A 24632-nucleotide genomic window follows, 5' to 3' on the forward strand; every position below is an offset into this window, starting at 1 on the left:
GGTGGCAATCTTAGTCACATTTACTTCTAAGTTCCATTTGGAACTTGCTTCCAAATAAGGATGCTTATTGCACAAAATAAAATATGCTTGCTAAATGTATCCAAACTTAACAAATTTCAGACACTGCTGGGTCATATTCATTAACTGAAATCATATAGTGTTTCTAAAAATAACAGAGAATTAATTTTCAGATAAGTGCAGAAATGTATCATCTGTGCAAACTTCTTCTTTTGTTTTTGTCTTGCAGTAACAAAAGGCGAAGAAGTACAAATAACTATGGTGAAACACTTTAGGATAGGCCTCGATGAGAATTATGAAATATCTGAAAAATGGTTTCTTGACGATTTGGAGATGATTGATGGGAAAGAAGCTGATACTGTAAGGACTGCATTTTATTATAAGGCATCATTGTACTGCAGTTTGTGATGTAATCTTTGGAATGAAATGTTAACGCAAGAAGTTATTATGTTAAAATTGCATCATGAGATTTCAGGCTGAATATTTTGTAGCATATCCATACTATGATTGCTCCACATAAAGCTTTGCTTGCCAAAACCACTAAGCAGTCCCTTTCAGTTCTATGAACCTTATCCAATTAGCAGCAGCAACAAAAAGAACCATTTGAGTTTAAAGGCTTTCCATGTTCTCTCAAGCTCCAAAATGTGTGGAAATTACAGTCTTATTTAAGCAGTATTGATATAGTACGTTATCTTATGGTCAGTTTCAGCACTGCCACCATCTTGGAGCTCAAATTACTATGGAAATTCATTTATGCAACATATTAAACCCAACTTTTTGTTAATTGAATACAAACATTTTGAATGAAGAAGGAAGACCTATCCTCAGTAATAGGAAATTAAACAACATCTAGAAAGGCAGGAATTCACATGCAACTTACGTTGTTACTTTTAATTGGCTAATTTATTGAGCAAAATGAAGTTAGAAATAAAAGTTGGCAATTTATTTTCTCGCCAGGGTTTCCACCCCATGTCTCTCAAATCTGCTCCCTGCTTCCTTTCACCTCTGAGTTCTAAAGCTCTTGGCCTAACTGAACTTTAAATACTTTAAGGCAGAGGTTTTCAACCTTTTTGAGTCCACGGCTGCCTTGACCAACTACAGTCTTTCTGCAACACCCCTGTGGGGCTCAGGAGCCCAGTTATGTCACCCCTTCCCTGCAGAGCTGGCAGCCTCTCATCCTTTTTCAAATACCCACCCTTGTGGAGTGTTCCCTAAGGCTCCTCTCCTCTCCCCTCTCTTTGGGAGTCGTCTGAGCAGCCCCAGCTGCCGCCCTTGGTCTCTGAGCTGTCTTCCTGCCCCAAAGAGAGTTTCCTTCTCACACTGCCCCACAGGGGCCTGGGAAGCACAATTTGCCTGGGAAGCTTGTAGCTAGGGCTGCTGCAACAAACAGCTGCACAACCCTTTAGGAGGCAGATATGTGAGAGGGCATCAGAGGAAGGAGGGAAGGAAAGAGGGACAAACACCAGTGCTGTCTGCAGCACCCCTGACCATCCCACAGCACACTGGTTGTAAGCCACTGCTTTAAGACTTAGGCCTGATTTGTCAAAGAGAGAGAAAGAGAGAGAGAGAGAGAGAGAGAGAGAGAGAGAGGAAAGTACTCTCGCTCTCATCTGATTCTATTTCAATGACATACACCAGGGGTCAGCAAACCTTTTCAGCAGGGGGTCGGTCCACTGTCCCTCAGACCTTGTGGGGGGCCGGACTATATATTTTTTTTTGGGGGGGGATGCCCCACAAATAACCCAGAGATGCATTTTAAATAAAAGGGCACATTCTACTCATGTAAAAACACACTGATTCCCGGACCGTCCGCGGGCTGGATTTAGAAGGCAATTGGGCCAGATTCAGCCCCCAGGCCTTACTTTGCCTACCCATGACATACACCATTTCAACATTTCAGAAATATTAATTTTTAATAGCAACGAACATATCTGAAGCAAATTATAACTATTCAAATATTTCTATTTCACCAAAATTTCTGCTAACTGGTGGAAGGGTTCCCTCCCCACCCCCAACAACAGCAACCAAAAGAACTGGCACTAGTTGTACAAATTAGAACCACTCAAGAGTTTGGGAAATATTTCCAAAATCTATCTTGGATCAATAATCCACAACAACATGCCCAAGCTTCAAGGCAATTGAGTGCAGTGCAATAAGGATTTAGACACTGTCGTACAAGTAATTATTGTTCTCTTTTTATTTCTTTATTTTCAGGATAATCCATGGTTTGATATGCACTTCAAGAAAGTCTATAGTTGGGAAGCTTATAGCTGTGCATCTAAATACGCCTTTGCGCGGACATTGAATAAACTGAACGAGATGTACCTCCAGAAGGACTTGAAGATAGTCAACTTTGATTTTACCTACATAAATGATGGTTCACTCTGGTCATCTAACAATGGGGATGACTGCTTAGTACTTATGAGAATCTGCTTCTATGCATCCAACCTTTTGTGTCTGTCTCTGTGCCCTCTGCCTGTCTGACTATTATCACTCTCTCCGGATTTGGATACAATTTCAAAATAAGGTTTTTAAATCGTTCAATTCCGTACTGTCAGGGTTTCGATTTTTCATAAACGGTTACAATTTTTTATATAAATTGTTAATCTCAAAGAGAGAGTCTTGACAAGATATGTATGTGCTTAAATATCTATTTCCAACCACCTATTTCACCAAAATTGAAACACATATTCAGGCTGCGTTCCTGTAATCACGTACCCCATTGGACTCCATGGTGTTTCCTCTGAATAGACATGTATAAGATTGCAATATAGCTACAGCTACACAAAACTGTATGTTAGTTTTATACTGGTCTAACTGGCCTGGCTTCTCCCAAAGAAACCTGGGAACTGTAGTCTGGCATGTGTTGGTGCTTTAGGAGGCAAGGAATTGTCTCCCGTCCCTTTGTTACTGTGCATGCAATAAACCGCAGTGGGCAGGAGCGGCAAAGACAAGTCGTGTTATGCATTTTTGTAAGATGGTTTTCCATTTCTGCCACCTCTGATCTTTAGTAGCCTTAGAACACAAAGCAAACAAATATGCACATTCCTTCAATAAAGGTAAAGGGACCCCTGACCGTTAGGTCCAGTCGTGACCAACTCTGGGGTTGCGGCGCTCATCTCGCTTTATTGGCCGAGGGAGCTGGCATAAAGCTTCTGGGTGATGTGGCCAACATGACTAAGCTGCTTCTGGCAAACCGGAGCAGTGCACGAAAACGCCGTTTACCTTCCCGCTGGAGCGGTACCTATTTATCTACTTGCACTTTGACGTGCTTTCGAGCTGCTAGGTTGGCAGGAGCAGGGACCGAGCAACAGGAGCTCACCCTGTCGCGGGGATTTGAACAGCCGACCTTCTGATTGGCAAGCCCTAGGCTCTGTGGTTTAAACCACAGCGCCACCCGCTTACGCAATTTGTGCCCACCAAGCCAAGATGGAACAGGCTCTTGCTGCCTATACAGAGAACAAACAATGTGGCTTGTCCTGCACTTCTCAGACTCGAAACAGAGCTAATGAACAATGTTCAGCTCTGCAGGTCACAAGTTGTGTGTGCTTTGACCACAACAAAAATGAATAAAGAATCAGAAGAGTTGCACAGCATGCGCTGGGAATCATGCAGTTCCATTTGGATGGCAACTAGTCATGAGCAGTGGGTATAAGTCTGGATTTATATAATGATTATACATGTTTAGAGCACATAGCTTCCCCAAAGCATCATGGGAACTGTAGTTTGAGAAGTGTACTGGGAATTGCATGTCTGTTAAAGAAAAACTACAGCTTCCAGTATTCTTTGGGGGGAAGCCATGCACTTTAAATGTGTCTTGAATGTGCTTTAAGCAATGTGGGATGATACTGAGCTACATAGACTCAGTGGTCTAACTTGGTAGATGGCAGCTTGCTTTATTTAAAAAGCAAAACGAAACTTAATTTTAAGTTTTACACGTGAAAACAGCCTGCAGTAGATAAATATTGCTATCAATTTTATATGGAAGCACTGGTGGCTGCAGGAGGAAGTCCCTTTAGTAACACTCTAATGAAACAACAAAACGCGAACTGTAAATACTCCCTGCCATTCTTTCTTAAGAAATGAACAAATAATTGATACTTTCAACAGACTTGTTTGGTATCCTCGGAATTGATATGTAACTACATATTTGTTGCGTTCAACTATTTTTGCTCTTGCTTGGCTCTTCTTTATATGTGTAACAGGATTCAAATGAAAATACAGTGTATACTTAAAATACCACTGCTATGAATGTAGATATCATATATGCATTGCTGCACACTCTGTTGTGAAAGTGGGCTGATTTAAACCTTTATGATACCTCATTCACATTCTTGGGGCATAATAGCTCAGGAATTCTTAAGTCATTACAACTATGTAATTTTTAAAGTGTTATCTTTTTAATTGGTTTGATTCATGATCAACAAACAGGAATGGCCTGTACCTTAAAATACAACCCCCACAAAATTATGGGCCAGCTTACACTTGCTTCTGACCACTTCAGCAGAGCTTTGGTTTGCAGAGGTGCCACTTCCATCAACTGGAATGTCCTTGTGATACATAGTTCTTGTAGCACCCCTTTACAACCTTGATTTTGGAGGAGCCATTTCACACATATGGCACCTTTGCATTAGTGCAAACCAGCCACTCCTCAGGGAGAAGAGATTTGTCTGTTACATTTCTATCCCACCTTTCATCCAGGGAGTTTAAGGCATTGCACATGGTTTCCACCCCCACCCCCATTTCATCTTCACAACCCTGTGATAGGATGACTGGTTCAAAGTCACCAGTGGGGGATTTGAACCTGGATTTCTTCAGCTGTGGTCTGATGCTCTAACCACTGCACTGCAGTGATTATCTGACTCAGTGGCAGGTTTGGGGTTTGACATCACACATTTCCAAGATACTCACATCAGGGCTGCCAGAAAGTCTAAACTGGCCCTAAATTTAGTGCTGAGACAAAACGAGGGGGGAAGAAAAGACAGAAGTAAGGATTAGTTTCCAGTACTTCAATTAGGGTTAGTTTCCCGTACTTCAATTATAAAGTAAGAATCACACACACAGTTTGTGGGAAATTGTTGAAGTGGCATTGTTAAGAAAGGACATTACTACACTCACCTCCTTCCCAAAGCTGAGAAAGCGTTAACTAGGTATTGTGATGGAGGCGAGAGGACTCTAGGGCCTTGTCAGAGCCCCCAAACCTCTTTCCCAAAGCCCAGCACCTTGCTTATCAGCTTTGGAAAGGCAGTGCAAAGGCTGGGGGAACATCAAATGTTGCCGAGGGCCACCGAAAACGGCCGCGAGGGCCGCATGCAGCCCTCCGGCCACACGTTGGACCACCCTGCTGTAGATCAAGCATATTTGCAGAATGGTGGGGTGCACAGAAGGATTTCCTAGTTTGGTTTGACTGGACAGCTGGTTTCAAATTTGAAGGGCCTGATGTTTCAGTGACTGAAACTGTGTGCTTGGTTCTGTACACCCGTAATACCTCCGCAGCCTGCTACATTTGTAAATAAACAGATTATTACAAAAGATGCAGTAAGTCTCCAGTGTTCTCTCCACCAAAGAAAACTGATCCTGCAATGAATACTCTTGCATGACTACTGTCCTGGCTGGAGGGTGGCATATTTTTGAAAGCTTATTGCTTGCTGGAGGTCGCCAGGGATCAGTTATTAAGCTGCTTGATTTTCTGAAGAGCTAAGCCAGTGAAACAAGACAGAACATAGCTAAAGTGCAAATGGCGGAAAACATGGAATAAATCTGACTGAATGCACAGTGGACCAGCATTGGCGAGGACCCCCCCCCCCCCCAATTATTATTTTTATTCACCATCATCACTGCATCCACCCAGTGCTGAGAAGCCTTTAACCGCCTGCCCTCAGGAGGAGCGGATGGGGACCCAGGTACACAGCTGCTCTGAGCTAAACAGCAGGCAATGCATTTACTCCAACAAATATTCGGAGTCCTTTCTCCTCCCCACATTGCTTATACGCCATGGGCTTTCGCCACGCCCCTTTGCCCGCGGTGGGAGGAGCGAAGGAAAGAGAACGCTTAATAACCCCGCCCTCTTTCCCCAATCAACGCCCATCTCCACCCTTTTTTGGTCCTTTCCCTCTCACAGAGATAGAAAAGTATAGAATGACCCATGCAATTATGTGCATGGAGAGTTTCCGGGTCTTGCATTGGAAGCTATGTCAAAATCCTCTCTCTCTCTCTCTCTCTCTCTCTCTCTCTCTCTCTCTCTCTCTCTCTCTCTCTCTCTCTCATTCACACACACACACACACACACACACACACACACACACACACACACCATGGCAGCTGTCTATTAAAATCTCCACCATAGAATTGTAGACTTGGAAGGGAACCTGAGAACCAACCCCCTGCAATGCAGGAGGTATGTAGTTGTCCCGTACACAGGAATCGAGCCTGCAGTCTTGTCATGATCAGCACCATGCTCTAACTGAGTTATCTACGTAAATTGGGGGGGGGGGGTTAGCCTTTTGTTCTAAGTGCGATTGGGATCCCCAAACAATCCCGGGGCAAATGCCTTTTTTCTATTCTTTTCGCTTTCAAGTATAGAATATATTCAGTCAGTTAGTTTCTTCTTGTGTGTACACTTGTTATATACCCCCCTCCCCCCAAAAAGTACATAATTATATGTGCACCAAACATGGTGAGACGTAAATAAAAAAGAGAAGCAGAAACAGAACCCGTGCAGAAGGGAAAATAAAGGGGGAGAGGAAAAAACCCAAAACTGCATACTTTACAAAGTTGTTACTGTACTTCACGAGATCTCAACCTATAACAGTATTTGTGGGTTCCAAATATCATTGAATTTGCCCTTTTTCTAAGCCTGCTTTCATTCGAAGTTATCATCAGCGCGCAAGTTCTGAAATACTGAAAGGAGCAAGAAAGGAAATACAGCTGCTCAGAATAGTCCCCGCCCCGTGTCACTCTTAATTTTTCGACATCTATGGTTATCACACTCCCTACTGATCTCGGCGGCGGCGGAGGACGCTCCTCCGTCACGTGTTACGGTCCTCACTCCGTGTACTTCCGGTTCTTTTCGGTGACAGGAGTGGGAAAGGCGAGTGGGGAGGGACGGAGGGACAGAGGCAGCGTTTCCTCGGAGCCTTGCAGCGGCCGGCGGCTTTAGAGGAGCAGCTTCGGGAAAGGGCCTTTCTCCCCAGCCCAGGCTGCGGGGTAAGAGGGGTCTCTCTGCATGGCGGTGCATATAGGGTGGTCGTGGGGGGCTCCGCGGGCAATTCCCCCCCACCCGCCCCTCCGGTGCTTCTGGCCGTGGCCCCTTCGCCTCACGCCTTTTACTCACCACCCCCCATAGGCCTGCTGTCGAAGCGCCCCTCTTCTTCGGAAGCGGGTCCCGAGTCCCTCAACGGGAAGCCGCCCTCGCCTGCCTTGGCTTCCCTCTCCTAAGCTCCAGGCGGCCCCATCCTAGTGCGACCACCTTTGTTTTGGCAAAATACGGGGGGGGGGCGGTTGGGAGGTGATGTTTGTTTGTTTGTTCTGTTGCTGAAGTGGCTTCAAAGCAATCCTTAAAAATATATATATATATATACAGTGGTACCTCGGGGTACATACGCTTCAGGTTACACACTCCGCTAACCCAGAAATAGTGCTTCAGGTTAAGAACTTTGCTTTAGGATGAGAACAGAAATCATGCTCCAGCGGCACGGCAGCAGCAGCAGCAGCAGCAGCAGGAGACCCCATTAGCTAAAGTGGTGCTTCAGGTTAAGAACAGTTTCAGGTTAAGTACGGACCTCCGGAACGAATTAAGTACTTAACCCGAGGTACCACTGTATTTGGTTTTTCAAATTAAAATTTCACAGAGATAAACATAAATCGTTAAAAACAAGATTCCAAGGACTTAGTCTGTCACTTAGGTAGGGACGCGGGTGGCACTGTGGGTGAAACCACAGAGCCTAGAACTTGCCGATCGGAAGGTCATGGTTCGAATCCCCGTGACGGGGTGAGCTCCTGTTGCTCGGTCCCTGCTCCTGCCAACCTAGCAGTTCGAAAGCACGTCAAAGTGCAAGTAGATAAATAGGTACCGCTCCGGTGGGAAGGTAAACGACTTTTTCGTGCACTGCTCTGGTTCGCCAGAAGCGGCTTAGTCATGCTGGCCACATGATCCGGAAGCTGTACTCCGGCTCCCTCGGCCAGTAAAGCGAGATGAGCGCCGCAACCCCAGAGTCGGTCACGACTAGACCTAATGGTCAGGGGTCCCTTTACCTTTACCTAGACCATGGGTAGGCAAACTAAGGCCCGGGGGCCAGATCCGGCCCATCACCTTCTAAATCCGGCCTGTGGACAGTCCGGAAACCAGAGCAGAATGTCCTTTTATTTAAAATGCATCTCTGGGTTATTTGTGGGGCCTGCCTGGTGTTTTTACACAAGTAGAATGTGCCCTTTTATTTAAAACGCATCTGTGGGCTATTTGTGAGGTATAGGAATTTGTTCATTCCCCCCCCCCCAAAAAAAAATATAGTCTGGCCCCCAACAAGGTCTGAGGGACAGTGGACCGGCCCCCTGCTAAAAAAGTTTGCTGACACCTGACGTAGACTAAGTGGTAGATACATGATGGGGTGGCGGGAAGTCGCTAGAAACTCAAGAAGAACCTATTGTGATGTGATGTAACAAATATTACCATTTTCTTTTCTTTCTTTTGGCTAACCCTTTTTTTGTTACTTCTTTTTAAGCTCAGTAAAGCATTAAAAAAACCCCACAAGGTTCCAAGAAACTTCCATCCTCCCCTTTGTGGGTCCTATTTTTATCAACCATTTCATCCCACATCTTTTATGATGATCCAAATATTTCCCATCTCCATTGTGTCCAGAAATCACCCTTAAACTCCAAGTGATATTTCAATCCTACTAACGATTTTAACTGTTTACAATGGTCTTTAAGATAGGATATAATTTCCCCCCATTCCTTACTAAAATTTTGGACTTCCTGGTTTCTGATTCTTCCCGTCATTTTAGCCATCTCTGCATAGTCCATCAACTTCATCAGCCATTCTTCTCTGATAGGCTTCAAAGCAATCCATGACAGATCAATTGCAGCCTAACAGAATGGTCCCTTTGGAATTTGTCACATGTGCGCACACTTGCACATGAATTTGTAAACCTGTCTGTGCTTGGCTGCCCAGAGCTTAAATACGTCTCCTTTCACGCACCCTTTCGAACACATGCATTTGGAGAGGATTTCCTAACTTGGCACAGAGGGAAGACCTGAAATTCAGGGCAAAACTATGTATCAATACCGGTCATAGCATTTTACATAGAAAGACAGAATGATACGGTAATATGGTATACAGGACAGGTGTCAACCCTATCCCTTCCCCACCAAACCCCAATGAGCAGGCAAGAATTATAAACTGAAATCGAACAAGAAGTTTATTTTATTTTTTAAATGGGAATATAAATCATGGTTGGTCAGCTGTGAGCAAACCGAGTGAGCCTTTGTTGCCTTAGTGCCATTCAGGGTCAGTCCCCTCAGAGGGGCATCTTGAGCTAGGCCAAACTCTGTGCAGATAGTTAAATGGCTTACCTGGATGAGTCCCTTTTTCCAGAGCTTTAGGGTACCATAATTCTTCATGTGCTTACCTGGTAGTAAGTCCTATTCTGAGTGGATGTGTATAGGATAGCACTATTATTGTACTTTTTTTTTAAAGAATTACAACATTTTAAGTTTTATTGCACTTTAGAATGGCACTATTAGAACCTCTTTCCGTGTTCCTCAAACTTGGGTCTCCAGCTGTTGCTGACTACAATTCCCATCATCCCTGATCACTGGTCCTGCTAGCTAGGGTTGATGGGGGTTGTAGTCCAACAACAGCTGGAAACACAAGTTTGAGAAACACTGTAGTTAAGTGATAATCTGTACATTTTGTTTCAAAGTATTGTCAAGTCCACAAATGCTTGCAGCTGAAACGTACCACAATTGTTTGACTTTTTAAATTTGTCATTAGTGTAGTTAAGCTAGTGGAAGCAGCATGTTGTCTTCAGCTACTTTGGTATTTTAAACACTTCAATCTTGCTCAGCCTGTTTTTTGTTTAGGTGTAGCAAATGTTCACATGTGATTCTGCAGCTGTTGACTCATTAATGCTTGCTCTTCCAAGTGAGTTGGGATGCGATTTCTACCACAGGCAGCTTATCTGATTTTAAAGAAAAATGTTTTCCACATGCACTTGTGTGTTTGTGAGCCCAGCATATTCATGCACGAGCTAAAATTTAGTTTTGTTTGTAAGTTGATTGTAGCCACGTCCCAACCCCACTTCAAAGTCCTGCATCAACCAATGCACAGGATCAAATACACTGTTCTCTTCTTATATTGGTATGAGTTTGCGGGTGCCAGACACCCTCAGTTCCTGGGTCCAGTAGGTGGTGGCTGAGTTAATCTATTCAGAAAATGTTATTATTATTGCCTATATCTTACAGCTCAGAGAAAATGACTGCAATCAAGCATGCCTTACAGAGGGATATTTTCACTCCAAATGATGAACGTTTACTAAGTATTGTTAATGTTTGCAAAGCAGGAAAAAAGAAGAGAAACTGCTTTTTGTGTGCCACAGGTATGTGGTTTTCTTTTTAAACATGGGCAAACATTTTTTCTAACTCCTAATTAAGCTCATTGCTAAAAGCTGATACAGTACTTTATTTACTATCAAATTGTACAATTTCACCTATACAGTGTAGTGATTAAATGATGTGTGCATTCTAAATAAAAACAATAATCTGGTTTGTTAGGAAAAGCCACTGTACAATTACTGCATATTTCCTCTAAAAGGTGTTTTTATGATTTAAGTATAGCATTTCAGCACTTGACGTCAATTGATAGGTTATGTCTAAAGGGAACTCCCCAAAGCTTATGCTTTTGCTATTGCCTACTTGCACCCGAAGGTGCTTTCGAACTGCTAGGTTGGCAGGCGCTGGGACCGAACAGGAGCGCACCCCGAATCCCTGCAGCGGGGTGCGCTCCTGTTCGGTCCCAGCGCCTGCCAACCTAGCAGTTCGAAAGCACCTTCGGGTGCAAGTAGATAAATAGGGACCGCTTACTAGCGGGAAGGTAAACGGTGTTCCGTGTGCTGCGCTGGCTCGCCAGAGCAGCGATGTCACGCTGGCCACGTGACCCGGAAGTGTCTGCGGACAGCACTGGCTCCCGGCCTATAGAGTGAGATGAGCGCACAACCCTAGAGTCTGGCAAGACTGGCCCGTACGGGCAGGGGTACCTTTACCTTTTTACTGTAGAAAGGATTCTTGTCAAGCATGTCAGGGAAGCAGTTTTGGGTTCTCAGCTGGAAAACATTGTCAGCTGGCTGGTTATATTGCTGTGGACTTGGGATTCCTAAGTCTCACTTGGCCTTGACCTATCCTACAGAGGGGTAGCAAAGGATGCTACAAATGTTAATTAGCTTACCAATGCCAGGATCTGTGTGCTAGCACTGTCTTGTGAATGGCTCCCTGCCACAATACAAGTGCTAATACAATTATATTGGCAGTGCTGAGTAAATTGTCATCAACCAGCTACTGTAAAAGGTGTGCCTGTTTCACATATATGTAAATTCAAAGGACCCTGACTGTGATTTTTTTATCTCATTTCCATTCAACCCACACTTCACCATTTTCTACTTTATATAGCTGTCAACTAAGATTTCACCTCATGCATTTGATCAATTATTATTATTTATTATTATCATTTATTGAATTTATATGCCACCTTATACCCAGGGTGATCAAGTGTGTTTGAGTCCATGAAAGCTTATGCTACAATAAATTTGTGAGTCTTTGGGGTGCCACAAGACTTCTTGTGTTTTGCTGCAATGGACTAACATGTCTGTTCCTCTGAAAAAGGAGATATAAAGTGTTCTGTGCACCAGCACTAGCATTTTAGGTGCTGCAATGTTTTGAGTCCTGTTTGCCATAAAGAGGCTTCCTAAGGGGCCATCTGCATGAAATCAGTGGCTTGCACTGATTTTTATACCATGTTTACTTGAATCTAATGCTCACATTTTTTGACCAAATTATGTTGCGAAAATAAGGTGTGCATTAGATTGGATGGTGCATTAGACTTGAGTAAATATGATAATTGCTTTTAATATCTGCAAACAGCAAAATGTTTCCTTCCTGCTTAGCAGCTGCTGACTATGTCTGCTTCTGCGTTTGAGAGGGCCTGGCTGCCTTCTGCGTTCTGAATATCTCTTAGGTTTGCATTTTCATATAAAGTAAATGTGGGGGCAGGATATCTGCTTTAGGATTTCTTACTTGTGGCTGTGGGAAAATGGGCATTGTCCATCTTACACTGGTGCTTGGGTCTTGTGGTGATCAGCTATTTATTGTACTCCACAGTGACAACCGAACGCCCGGTGCAGGTAAACGTGGTAAAGGTGAAAAAATCTGACAAGGGAGATTTCTACAAGAGGCAGACTGCGTGGGTGCTTCGAGATCTTGCTGTCGTTGATGCCAAGGATGCCATCAAAGTATGTCTTCGTTATAATGGCTTGAAATCTTCACTCTGCATGGGCAGTAAATGCAACTTTCATTTGTGACATATTGCCTTTGGCAAGTTGCTAACTTCAGTGGACTTGGAAACCAAGGTTGCCCTCATATTCACACTTATGAGCAACTCTTTGAAGGCTCAGACTTACTTTTGAGTAAGTGTATAAAGAAGCAGCTTGAACATCTGACTTCTGTAGAAGAGAATTTCCTTTGGAGAGAAGGTGCAATGTGCAGAGGGATGGTTTTCTGTTTCTTTCATGTACTGCACAAGAATTTTCTTTGGACCTTTAAAATCAAACCAAGCATTGCTTTGGACCTTTATTCTGGATACTGACGTGCTTATAAACCACTATCTACAAATTCAAAACAAATTCAAAAGCATTTTTATTAGTTTCCTACAGAAGTAGTAAGTCTTCATTTCTCTTTGAGTTAGGATCATGTTGTTTTTGTGTTGTGTGTGAGCATCTGACATGCTACTGTTGTACTGTAAAGAAGCCCAAAGAACATTGTGTTGTTTGAAAATGCATTGGCTTGGATCCTAACCAGTCCTCTGCAAACAGAAGGGCTCTTGGATCCAGCAGAGGCTCCTGTTGGAGCACAGGATGGGTTGCATTTTTCACTTATCTCTCTTTCCCCTTTGCCCCCTGCACCACCTCCCATGCTGCTCCAGAGGCTTCCCTGCTCTCTAGAGCAGATTTTCAAGAGGGAATATTATAGTGATGAAAGTCCCCACCTCTGCTTCCGTTAGTGGGAGCACCCCATGAGTATAAATGATGGAACGCTTCTGCCTGCTGAAGTTTTTTATAGATCCACACCATGCTTTTAAAGCATATTCAACGCACCTTTAAAGCACCTGACTTTTTCAAAATAATGCTGGGAATTGTAGTTCACAGAATTACAGTTGAAAGGATTCTTTAGGAGAATCCATGCACATTTGAATGTGTGTTAAATGTATTACTTAGATCTGCCCTTGGAATCTAAAACATTATGTTGGGAATGTACTATTATGATTTTTTCCCCATCTGTTTTGTCCGTTTTTCAGGAAAATCCCGAGTTTGACCTGCATTTTGAAAAAGTGTACAAATGGGTTGCTAGCAGTATAGCAGAAAAGAACACTTTCATTTCATGCATTTGGAAACTCAATCAGCGGTATATTAGAAAGAAGATCGACTTCATAAATGTTAGTTCTCAGCTTCTAGAAGGTAAAAACTTTAGTTGAGTCTTTCATAATGCTGTATTCTAGTTAAAATATTAATTTCATCATACTTTAAAAGTAGTAGAAAATCACGTTGTTTGTATTGCCCTCATTCATGCATATACTAACAGTAACTAAGGCTTTTATTGGCTTCATATGTCTTTGACCTAAATTAGGACATGGTTCATTTTCCTGGAAGTTCTTTTGAAATTAATTAGCTTGGTGAATGTAGGATTGAGGCATATTTTGCCAGGGACATTCTGCAGTCTTGGGCTTTTGGACTCCTGTACATCACACTTGAAGAGCCTATGTAACTTATTAGTTGCTAAAGCTAAGTTTAAATTGTTATCAGATCAATTTTAATGTGTCCTGCTTGGCAGGTCTAACCTGTCCATTCTGAGAAAAGCAACTGAATACAAGTTTAGAGTATTAAGGTAACTGTTAATTACACAGCCTGCATGCTTGTATGTTTAAAAGCTTAATAAGAAATCACGTGGTCTACCAGATGTTGCATGTATATGAAGAAATCTGCTTTGTAGTCTACTTAAATTTCAAAGCTTTGACTCTCTGATGATTTATTGCCGTTTCTGAAAAATTCTGTGTTCGTTCACTGCTTAGCTAATATTCTTTGCTTCCTTTCCTCTGCTTTTCAAATCCTTTCTAATTCTCCAGAACTACCTAAAGTCGCAGAAGGTGCGTAACACCTTTTCTTTCTGTTTTTCTTCTTCTGTGTGACTAATTCAGTTGCTTTTTGCTTTTTTAAATTGCCTATGACCCATCTTGTTAAGCAAAACACATTTCTTCAGGTCACTCAGGAATGTACTGAAAATGCAGGTGGAAATACTATTCAAGAGTTTTTAAATTTATAACTCTTTGAAGCCTTAATGCTGCAAGGAGCAGCTGAAACATCTCCAAATGTGAAGAAATGTCATGAAAGTATTGTTTCACAATGCAATGCAAACGATGTTAGTTATTTAATTACCTGGTAATGCTGTGCTGAAATTGAACTGTATTGGACAGAGGACATAGATTGTATTCAGCTGACTATGGAGGGAGAATCAGTACTTTTATTTTTGTAAAGCAAGCACCCATTTAAAAAGCAAGGGCAGAAAAGGGCAGGTAAGGGGAAAGAGATCAAACCTTCGTACTCCAAAGATAAAATGTTTTTATGTGACTTCTTAAAGGTGAGGCAGAAGTAATAGAGATGGACCCTGGAAAAGAGTCAGTTTTTGTTTGCCATAGCAAAGGTTTGGTTGTCTGCTGCCTTAAAACAGGCATAGGCAAACTCGGCCCTCCAAATGTTTTGGGACTACAACTCCCATCATCCCTGACCACTGGTCCTGTTAACTAGGGATGATGGGAGTTGTAGTCCCAAAACATCTGGAGGGCTGAGTTTGCCTATGCCGCCTTAAAACCTAGGTAAGATCCTGACAGGGGCAAAAATTACCTACCCAGGTAAGGTTCCAGGAGTAGGTCTTCAATGTAGTCAAAGCCGTCACCATTCAATAAATTCCAGTCATCACATTCTGTATCAAAGGGAGCCTGAACGAATTAGAGCAGAATGTCAAACATTAAATGACACTAGCCTCTTTTTTATATTGAAAAGGACTTGGTAAATAATAGTGTTTCCTAACTTACCATTTGAAGAAAACTCATGATGCTTATATTGTATGGACAGCTCTCTTCCACTTTCTTTGGCATTGTGGTCTTGTCAGTCGTTCAAAAAGATTTTGATCACCTAGCTTAAGACGGTAGCCTTGTATCCATTTTTCATGAATGCAATCTTTTTCTGCTCTCTCAAGAATCGGTTCCAAGCGGTGAGAATCAGAATGTGGCAGGAGGAGATGAAGAGGTGGTGGACGAATACCAAGAGTTAAATGCAAGAGAAGAGCAGGACATCGAAATAATGATGGAAGGCTGTGAATATGCCATCTCCAATGCAGAGGCCTTTGCAGATAAGTTGTCCAGAGAACTGCAAGTGCTCGATGGGGTAATGATTTATTTTTAAATATGGCAGTGTGCTTTGCAAGAGATAATGGAAAGGTTCTCAGCTTATGCAGAATACGCTTTGGTTTGGACTTAGGCTCAGGCCAGCCATTGTGGTCCTCTGCAGGTGTTCTGGACTCCAGCATAACCAGTAATCAGGAACGATGGGAGCTGTAGCCCAGCAACATTTGGAGGGACCACCAATATTCCTCCTTTGCAGCCATGCCTTGAATTTGGGGCTGCTTGAATCTACACCTTTACCTGTCCATGCCTCACATCAAGTGATGAATGGCTTGGACAAAACAGCTAGGAGGGCCAAATAGGGAAGCCTGGTGGGCCTAATTAGGGCTGTGGGCTAAAGTTTCTTCTACAATTGCAGCTGTCCTCCACTTAATGCCCTTTAGATATTTTAGACTTGCACTCCCATCAGCTCTAGCCAGCATGGCCAATGTTCAGGGATGATAACGGTTGCTTTTATATTTGTTGGAAGCAGCCCAGAGTGGCTGGGGCTGCCCAGTCAGATGGACTTAGTAATAGCATTACTTACTTACTTACTTACTTACTTACTTACTTACTTACTTACTTCTGGAGGGCTCCAGGTTGGTGCACATGAATGCTGGTGTAATAATTCTGAGAGAGTTATGGTTGTTTTTTTAATCAGCTGTGTTCCAACTTGGTGTCATTGCATTTAGTGACTACCAACTCTTGAAATACGATGGAAGATGGGTAATGGATATTATTTCCTTTGCAGGCAAACATCCACTCGATCATGGCCTCTGAGAAACAAGTGAACATCTTGATGAAGCTGCTGGATGAGGCGCTGAAGGAGGTGGACCAAATTGAAGTGAAGCTGAGCAGTTATGAGGAAATGCTGCAGAGCGTGAAAGAACAAATGGACCAGATTTCGGAAAGCAACCATCTAATTCATCTTAGCAACACTAACAACCTGAAATTACTTTCAGAGATAGAGTTCCTTGTTGTAAGCATGTGACGTACTTACGTATTTATTTGTTCAAAGACACAGTCAACCCAAACCGAAATTTGAGTGAATTACAATAGATTAAAAAGTAGTTGTCACACTGCCATTATATTTACAGTAGTGCCCCGCAAGACGAATGCCTCGCAAGACGAAAAACTCGCTAGACGAGAGGGTTTTCCGTTTTTTGAGTCGTTCCGCAAGACGAATTTCCCTATGGGCTTGCTTCGCAAGACGAAACGTCTTGTGAGTTCTTGTGAGTTTGTTTCCTTTTTCTTTAAGCCGCTAAGCCGCTAAGCCATTAATAGCCGCTAAGCCGTTAATAGCCGCTAAGCCGCTAATAGCCGCTAAGCCGCTAATAGCCGTGCTTCGCAAGACGAAAAAACCGCAAGACGAAGAGACTCGCGGAACGGATTAATTTCGTCTTGCGAGGCACCACTGTAATGCCGATAAAACACGTTTAGCTGTTCAGCTGCATAGCTTTAGGTTCAGTGAGCTACTTTAAGTGCATCCAGGGACTTTGGCATGCCCAGTACACTATTTGACTATTCCCCATATTTATTTATTAAATTTCTTCTCTGCCTTTTTTGCAGTGAAGCGCACAAAAAAGATAACCGCAAAAGTGCGTGTGTGTGTAATAAAAATAACAACAGATTTAAAACTCTACAAACAGATTAAAAATTGATTTGTTAGTTTTAAGCTAGCGGCTGATAGGTGTTTAAAAACAACAACAGGAGCCCAGTTAAAATGGCCTCAGCCAGTCTAAAGGCTCAGGAAGACCGTCACTCCTTTGCTTAGGGATAGCAAAGAGATTGGTCTCCCTTGGAAGGAACTATGAAGCCTAAATACACCTGGCTCTTTCTTGTGTTCCTATTGAAAGCATTTCAGATGTTGGCAGAACATAGGACAGGGTCTCTTCAAAGATCTTAAAATGCATGTGGGATAAGATCGCCCTACTGGTAACCTAGTCTCAAGCCGTTTAGTTTTAAAGATCATGACCAGTGTACTGAATTGAACCCATAGCTGTATTTCAATGGCAGCTCCCCATAGGCCTGCTTCTCAAGTCATCCTAAGGCAAACAGAGTGCCGCCTCTTGCACTTCCAATGCCTGCGGCGGGCACTTCACCTGGCGAAATGGGCTTTCTGTCTCGCTGCAGTTTACTTTTGGTTCCGATGTATTTGTGTGCTCAAGTCAACTTAGCGATCTGTATGGGGCGTCTTGTTAGCAGCAGCGGTGGAAATTGATAAAAACACTAACATGCAAATCCATGCCCAAGGCCATTATGGTGGGTGGAAATTAGGTTAGCGGTGCTTGTTTGGAATATGGAAAATAATAATCTGAGCTCTTTTCTGTAGCCTGTGAAAGATAAATAAGGCTTTAAAGTTTTGCGCTTGCCCTCCCAGTGTAAACGTTTGTTCTTGCAGAACCATATGGATTTGGCAAAAGGTCACATCAAGGCCCTCCAGGAAGGAGACCTCTCATCTTCCCGGGGCATTGAGGCCTGCACTAATGCGGCAGATGCACTCTTACAGTGTATGAGTGTAACTCTTCAGCCAGGTAAGTGTTTTTCTAATTAAGACCCCCCTCCCCCCTTACCATTGTCTTTCTGCAGCTGAAGTCTTCTGGTTTCCCCCAGTCCTTTTCTCCTTTCTGAAACTTCCCTTACTGAAGCAGTATTTTGTTTTGGTTTCCTCTTCTGATTATAGGGCATGAGATGCTCCATGCTGTGAAGCAGCAGCAGCAGCGGTTTAGCGATTTGCGAGAGCAGTTTGCGCGGAGACTGGCCAGCCATCTCAACAACGTATTTGTTCAGCAGGTACCTTGACTCTTTTCCAAACTGTAAATTTTTTGAAGATGAATGCTCGATTCAGTTTTCAGAGACTTCAGTAAATTCTATATTTCACTGAAGACTTCCCTTAAGCCATCTGACTGCTTTGCATCACTTTGCTCCCTTAATGATCAGTGGCAAAGAAAATTTAGTGAAATAAGCCAGCCATTGGCTATATCACAGACCCTCCAAGTGTCTCTATTTTCCAGGGACAACCTCAGATTTACAGAAGCCGTCCTGGTTTCTGATTTGATCCCAGAATGTCCCGCTTTTCCTTAGGATGTCCCTATTTTCACTGGAGAAATGTTGGAGGGTATGGAGTTATCCGACCTCCGAGCCATCTGAAGGCAGCTCTGTGTAGGGAAGTTTTTTAAATGTTTAATGTTTTAGTGTGTTTTTATATGTGTTGCAAGCCGTCCAGAGTGGCTGGGCCAACCCAGTTAGATGGGCCGGGGTATAGATAGTAAGATGATGATGATGGAATAGGATGCCCCTATCTTCATTGGAGAAATGTTGGAGGGTATGTATACCCTTTATGTGGAAAGTTAACTAAACACTGGCATCTCAGTACTACGGCTCCAGTGCACAAATATTCTGGTGAACTGATGCTACTTGGTTCTCTGCAGTGCAAGAAATAGGATATGAGCATTGCTTTTCCTTGTCTTCACTGCTAGGAGATGGAGATGGCCAGGAGATTAGATGGCTTTACAAAATAATGAGTGGAGGCCGGGATAGGCCTGTTTTTGGATTTTAGTTACAGTATGCAAAAATGGAGCATGTTTTTAGAGCCAATATATTTTTGATTTCTGCCTATTGTGGGAGGAATACGTGCCTTCCTTGTGAGCTAAGCTTCCCCGGGGAATTGGTCACTGTTAAGAGACCAAGCTTTTATCCAGATTGAGATGTTTATATATTTTCTTTGTATGGCACTTACAAATTAATATTTGGTCTAACTTCTGTACCACCTTTGTTTTTGAAGCTTTTAAGTTATCACATGCACAGCTTAATGTTAGGAATGGGTTGTGTGGGCATCTCTATTCAATACAGTGTTTACATCCCTGCATTTTATCTCCAAATAGTTTATAGAGCTGGAGAAGGGTCTCATTAACAGGTCCTACTATCTTTCAGTTCCTGTGAGTACAGAGAGTTTGAATCAACCTGTTTTAATTTTACTGAGTCATCTTTTAAAAAGCTTGCTAAGCCTAATGTATGTCCTGCAGTGTTGCCTCTGCAAAATAGAAAATATGGCTTCTGTGACTTGAGGAAACAAGTCCTTCTGAGGATTACCTCGACACCAAAGCTTCCTACGTATTGTAAAATGCGCTTTGTAAAAGATGCACAACTTAGGCACAAAGATGTTGAATCAACATAGACTGGGTTAGAGCTGTCTCAACGTGATTTGCACAGGTGGGTGGGTGGTAGCAGGGAAGGCGAATGGAAACTGCTGGTTTTATTTACTTTCTGTTACAGTGGTGCCTCGCAAGACAAAATTAATTCATTCCGCGAGTTTTGTCGCCTTGCGATTTTTTCCGTCTTGTGAGGCACGGTGTCGGGAAAGTTTTGGAAAAGCTTCAAAAATTACCAAAGTCTTTAAAAACCTCAAAAAAGGCTACCACACTGCGTTCTATGAGTTGCTCCTCGAAGTCAAGTCGCAACTGTATTAACGGTGTTAAGAAAAAGGAAACAAACTTGCAAGACGTTTCCGTCTTGCGAAGCAGCTCAAAAAACAAAAAACCCTTTTGTCTAGCGAGTTTTTTGTCTTGCGAGGCATTCGTCTCGCGAGGTACCACTGTATTTATTAAATTTTTATACCACTCTTCATATGACGATCACAATTCACTATTAGACATTAAATTGTAGTGAAGTCATTCCTGAATATCACATTATTGTCCTCAGTAGAGAACAAGCAGGACCCGCTGCAAAATATTGCAGTTTGGAGTGCTCCTGCTTAGAATTGCCAGCCAGCCATGCCTTTTTAAGGATATGCCACACTCCTCCCCCTTCCCCAAGGCTTTCTGTCCCCTAACCACCCTCCCAACCCCTGCAGTCAGTCAGCATTCCATGCCCACTGACCATGCTCAGTCTTCTTTGGGTGGTTTTGGGTCTCTTCCCATCCCCCACCCCCAGCCTCTGGCAGGATTTTTTTCCAAAGATTTGAGTACTTCTGGCACCTTGGGGTTCCCCCACGCCTGCTGATATCCCCCTCTTGTGCATGCATAATGCCATTTGGCATATGTAAGGATCCACATTAAGAGAATGAGTTTGCAATTAATATATAGGATACCTGGTTTTCCTGGTACCTGTGAAGTCTACACGTGAATGTTGGGGCTGATCATATTTAGCATTTTGTTAACATAATATAACTCAAAAGGGAGTGAAACCAGCTTTGATAAGCTTTGTTAAATTGTGTCTAACAGGGAAATTGAGATACTGCCTCTGTCTCGGGCTTATTATAGAGTGATGATGAATGAATGGGTGACAGAATGGCTTACATGTCTGTGAACAATGTCTATTAACTGGCACTTTTGTATTTAACATCTTGTCCGGAGTTGCATTTTTAAAGCATACCATCAAATTTATATTGTTTTACTGTGTAAAATAATATTGAAGAAATTCAACCAAAATCTAACAAATTGGGCTTTGTTTCACTCTATATAAATGATTTTGGAATCTGGTGGGACAATATCTTAGCTGTCACTACAAGGTTAATGAGAGCAATATTGAAATTTCAAACGGAAAATGCTAGTCCTGATGAGAATGCATTGTGATTTCTAACACATAATCTGTAGCTCAGCATTTATTTTGTTCTTTGAATATTTTGTGTTTTTTTTATGTCTGTTTTCTTTCTTTCAAAGTACTGAAAGGAACACAGAACAGCTGCAAAAGCATACCTGCTAAATGGCAAGGCAGATCTTTTATCTGACAAACTGGCAAATTCCCAGGGTGTCCAGGTTTGCGATTCTACTGTCATGTTCATACAACTTTCTTCTGTTGCTTTCCTCTGCCAAGGGCCATGACCAAAGTTCCACTCTTGCTCAGCACTCCATTGAGTTGACCCTACCGAACCACCATCCCTTTCACAGAGACTTGTTGCGCTATGCCAAACTTATGGAGTGGTTAAAGAACACAGATTATGGAAAATATGAAGGGCTAACAACGGTGAGTGGCTCAAAGTGAAATATAGTATGGGATGTAATCAAACAGTCCTTTCTTCTTCTAAATTAGTTTGCAGTGTGAGACGATGATGCAGCAGTCTAGGGACTATTAGCTCTTGAATAATAGGAAATCTCCTTTCCACCACTATTGTGTCCTCTTCAGTCTAAATTTATTCCTTTTGATTTATTGAGATTATGAGTCTCAAGATAAAACTGCAACACAATTTGCCTTATGCTGCCGGCTTCCTCTGGTGCTCAGAGTTGCATTTTCAGTTTCTTCGTCTGTAGAGATAACTTGCATATCCCGGCAACTCCCCACTCGTTTGCAACCCGTGCATGCGCAGCGCCGCGAAATAAATAAAGAATTCAGTTCAAACCCAGAAATGGCATGGAAAGGGCAAAAATGGCACACAAAAAAGCAGCTCAAAATCCCGGGAGCGTTTGCAGGTGCAATCCCATGAGCCTTTGCATCAACCTTTGAGGTCTGTGGAGAGATGGAGCTTGAGAAAGGAGGTTTGGAGGGAGTCTGGTAGGTGGTGTTGCTTTTTAAAAGCGTTTTTCAAGGGTTTCCAGAGGTCGAATGGGGGTTTAGAGACTTTTTAGATGGTGTTCCCAGTATACACAATTTCACTTACACGTGTGGTATCCAGGAATGTAAACCCCTCACAGAGGCACCAGGTTGCCTTCAGGACTGAGGGAGCTTGGCATGCATGACATCACACCTGGCACATGTAGTGTATTCCAAATTTACGTCTTTTGAAGTGATGTGCCATATATTTCTCTTCCTGAGAAGCCACTAAATGTGTGTTCATTTTTCTTTAAGAACTATATGGACTACTTATCACGGTTGTATGACAGGGAAATAAAGGATTTCTTTGAAGTTGCCAAGATTAAAATGACAGGGGCAACGAAGGAAGGGAAGAAGTTTGGTAAGTATATAACAGGTGCTCCCTTTTTTTTCAGTTTTGTGTCAGAATGAGCTGAAGGAGGTTTCTACTTTTGCGACCGACAGCAGATATTTTAGCAGCGACCGCAAAAGTGTTTTAAGAAGTTTCGAGTAAGGGGTGCAGGTGTCACCATTTAAATTTGATGTGCAAATTGTGGAGACTAAAATTCTAGTGGTGTTGTGCCTGACAAGTGGCAAGGGGACCAGCAGCAAGTCTGTTTAGCTCTGCTTAGTGCTGTTTGATATTTCTGAAGATGTGATCCAGTGAGTCTTCTGTATGAAAGCTCATATTGATGGTGCTGGGGTTATGTTCAGAGGTCTTAGTTAATAGTAAATATTCATGAGCATAAATATTAGGAATGGATCATGAGGGCTTTTCTAAGTTTCACTTACGGCAGTAGGGAGTTGGAGATGTTGGAATTTCTGTCCTGAGGAGAACATGGTATGTAAAGGCTTATAGTGGAATCTAAGACATTTATTTGGTTATAGTCTTCCCTAAGGGATGTTAAGGGATGTGGGTGGTGCTGTGGTCTAAACCACAGAGCCTAGGGCTTGCCGATCAGAAGGTCGGCAGTTCGAATCCCCACGATGGGGTGAGCTGCCATTGCTTGGTCCCTGCTCCTGCCCACCTAGCAGTTCGAAAGCACGTCAAAGTGCAAGTACATAAATAGGTACCGCTCTGGCAGGAAGGTAAACAGTGTTTCCATGCGCTGCTCTGGTTCGCCAGAAGCTGCTTAGTCATGCTGGCCACATGACCCGGAAGCTGTCTGCAGACAAACACCAACTCCCTTGGCCTATAGAGCAAGATGAGCACCGCAACCCCTGAGTCGTCCGCGACTGGACCTAATGGTCAGGGGTACCTTTACCTTTACCTTTAAGTGATGTTAACTTGAATGTATCTTGCCAAGGGAAACTCTGCATCCTTTTCTTTTAAAAGACAGAACTGGAAATAAATCGTGTAACGTAACTTGTACCCTTCGGAATAGAATACGATTTAAATCAAAAGAAAACTGCAAGCAATTGATAGTAAACCCTGTAAGGATTTTCATGGAGCCAAGTGGAGCTTACAGCAAAATCCTGTTCAGGATTCCAAACACTCCATCCTCATCCATTCTCTCTATTCCAGTTTTCAATCTTTCTCCTCCAACAGTTAGGCAGCATTCCATGGCTATTTTGTACACTTAGTACTCACTGGGTTGTTTTGGGGTGTTCCCCAGCCCCTAAAAGATAGTTTGTACTTTCACAAACCTCAGTGTTTCCCCAAGCCTACTGATCTCTCTCTCTCTCTCTCTTGGGATGGAAGGTTCCATTTTGGCTACATAAGAAACGGCACTTGCAGTCTGAGCATCAGAAATGCAGGGCATGATTACGTAAGCTGTAATGCAGTGGAATATTATGTGTTGCCTAAAGGGACCCTTTTTAGATAATGGCCCATGATAAGCCATTATCTTCAATGTATGGGGTGTTGCACCTTCCCAGATTGACTTTTTTAAAATCTCTCTTTCCATACAGTGACCTCCTGCATTTTCAATAATGTAGGCCGCCCTGTCCCCCAGTGCGGTGTCTCTGATAGCCAGGGCTCTGTGTACTCTGTAAATATGCAATCATACTGCCCCAATTAATATCGGGTGCATAATTTAGCATCCTGGGAATTTCAGCTTGTCCTCTCTTTTTTTAAGGCACACTGCTAGCCCTTAAGGCTGCTAAGTTGAGCTCAAGCACAGACATATATGAACAGTGTTTGGTGAAATTTCCAAATGCCAGAGAGTAGACAGGAATAATTTCTAGTGTTTGGGAGCTAGCCTTCTATTTTTTGTGCCTCTTCTCATTTTGTTTATTCTTTATTTATCTACCCCACCCCCAAATGTTCTTGGTGAACGTGTAAATTTGAAAACACTGAGGGAGGACCACAATAAATAGATATTATTTCCACACGTACATATGCAAAGGCCCTGTGACAGTGACCTAGCAGCTTCAAATCATGTTCACATGCTTTCCTCTTTCTTCC

General features: G+C 42.8%; 2 protein-coding genes across 8 annotated transcripts in view; both read left to right on the forward strand.

Moving 5' to 3' along the window:
* Positions 1–255: 255 nt before the first annotated feature.
* EXOC1L (exocyst complex component 1 like) lies at positions 256–3166 on the forward strand. Its single transcript, XM_028745032.2, has 2 exons — positions 256–378; positions 2233–3166. Exons 1-2 carry the CDS (start codon positions 277–279, stop codon positions 2500–2502), a joined length of 372 nt encoding a protein of 123 aa, XP_028600865.1. The 5' UTR covers positions 256–276; the 3' UTR covers positions 2503–3166.
* A 3917-nt stretch (positions 3167–7083) lies between these two features.
* EXOC1 (exocyst complex component 1) overlaps positions 7084–24632 on the forward strand; it is a 29272-nt gene continuing 11723 nt past the window's right edge. For 2 of the 7 annotated variants that reach the window (XM_028744797.2, XM_028744800.2), the window contains exons 1-12: positions 7084–7224; positions 10480–10613; positions 12388–12518; positions 13580–13739; positions 14405–14425; positions 15535–15722; positions 16470–16697; positions 18120–18252; positions 18402–18511; positions 19603–19656; positions 21533–21682; positions 22502–22607. In XM_028744797.2, coding sequence (XP_028600630.1) covers positions 10490–10613; positions 12388–12518; positions 13580–13739; positions 14405–14425; positions 15535–15722; positions 16470–16697; positions 18120–18252; positions 18402–18511; positions 19603–19656; positions 21533–21682; positions 22502–22607 — 1405 coding nt within the window. In that variant the 5' untranslated portion in view covers positions 7084–7224; positions 10480–10489. The remainder of the gene's footprint in view (positions 7225–10479; positions 10614–12387; positions 12519–13579; positions 13740–14404; positions 14426–15534; positions 15723–16469; positions 16698–18119; positions 18253–18401; positions 18512–19602; positions 19657–21532; positions 21683–22501; positions 22608–24632) is intronic. The other 5 variants (XM_028744801.2, XM_028744804.2, XM_028744802.2 and 2 more) reach the window with 3 other exon arrangements.

Source organism: Podarcis muralis, chromosome 9 (assembly GCF_964188315.1).
Source record: "Podarcis muralis chromosome 9, rPodMur119.hap1.1, whole genome shotgun sequence".
NCBI lineage: Eukaryota > Metazoa > Chordata > Lepidosauria > Squamata > Lacertidae > Podarcis > Podarcis muralis.

Excerpts from the sequence above, each read along its gene's own strand:
- EXOC1L (XM_028745032.2), top strand. The coding sequence starts at position 277 with ATGGTGAAACACTTTAGGATAGGCCTCGATGAGAATTATGAAATATCT. Across the intron at positions 379-2,232 it reads ATGGGAAAGAAGCTGATACT|GATAATCCATGGTTTGATAT; the intron begins GTAAGGACTGCA and ends CTTTATTTTCAG.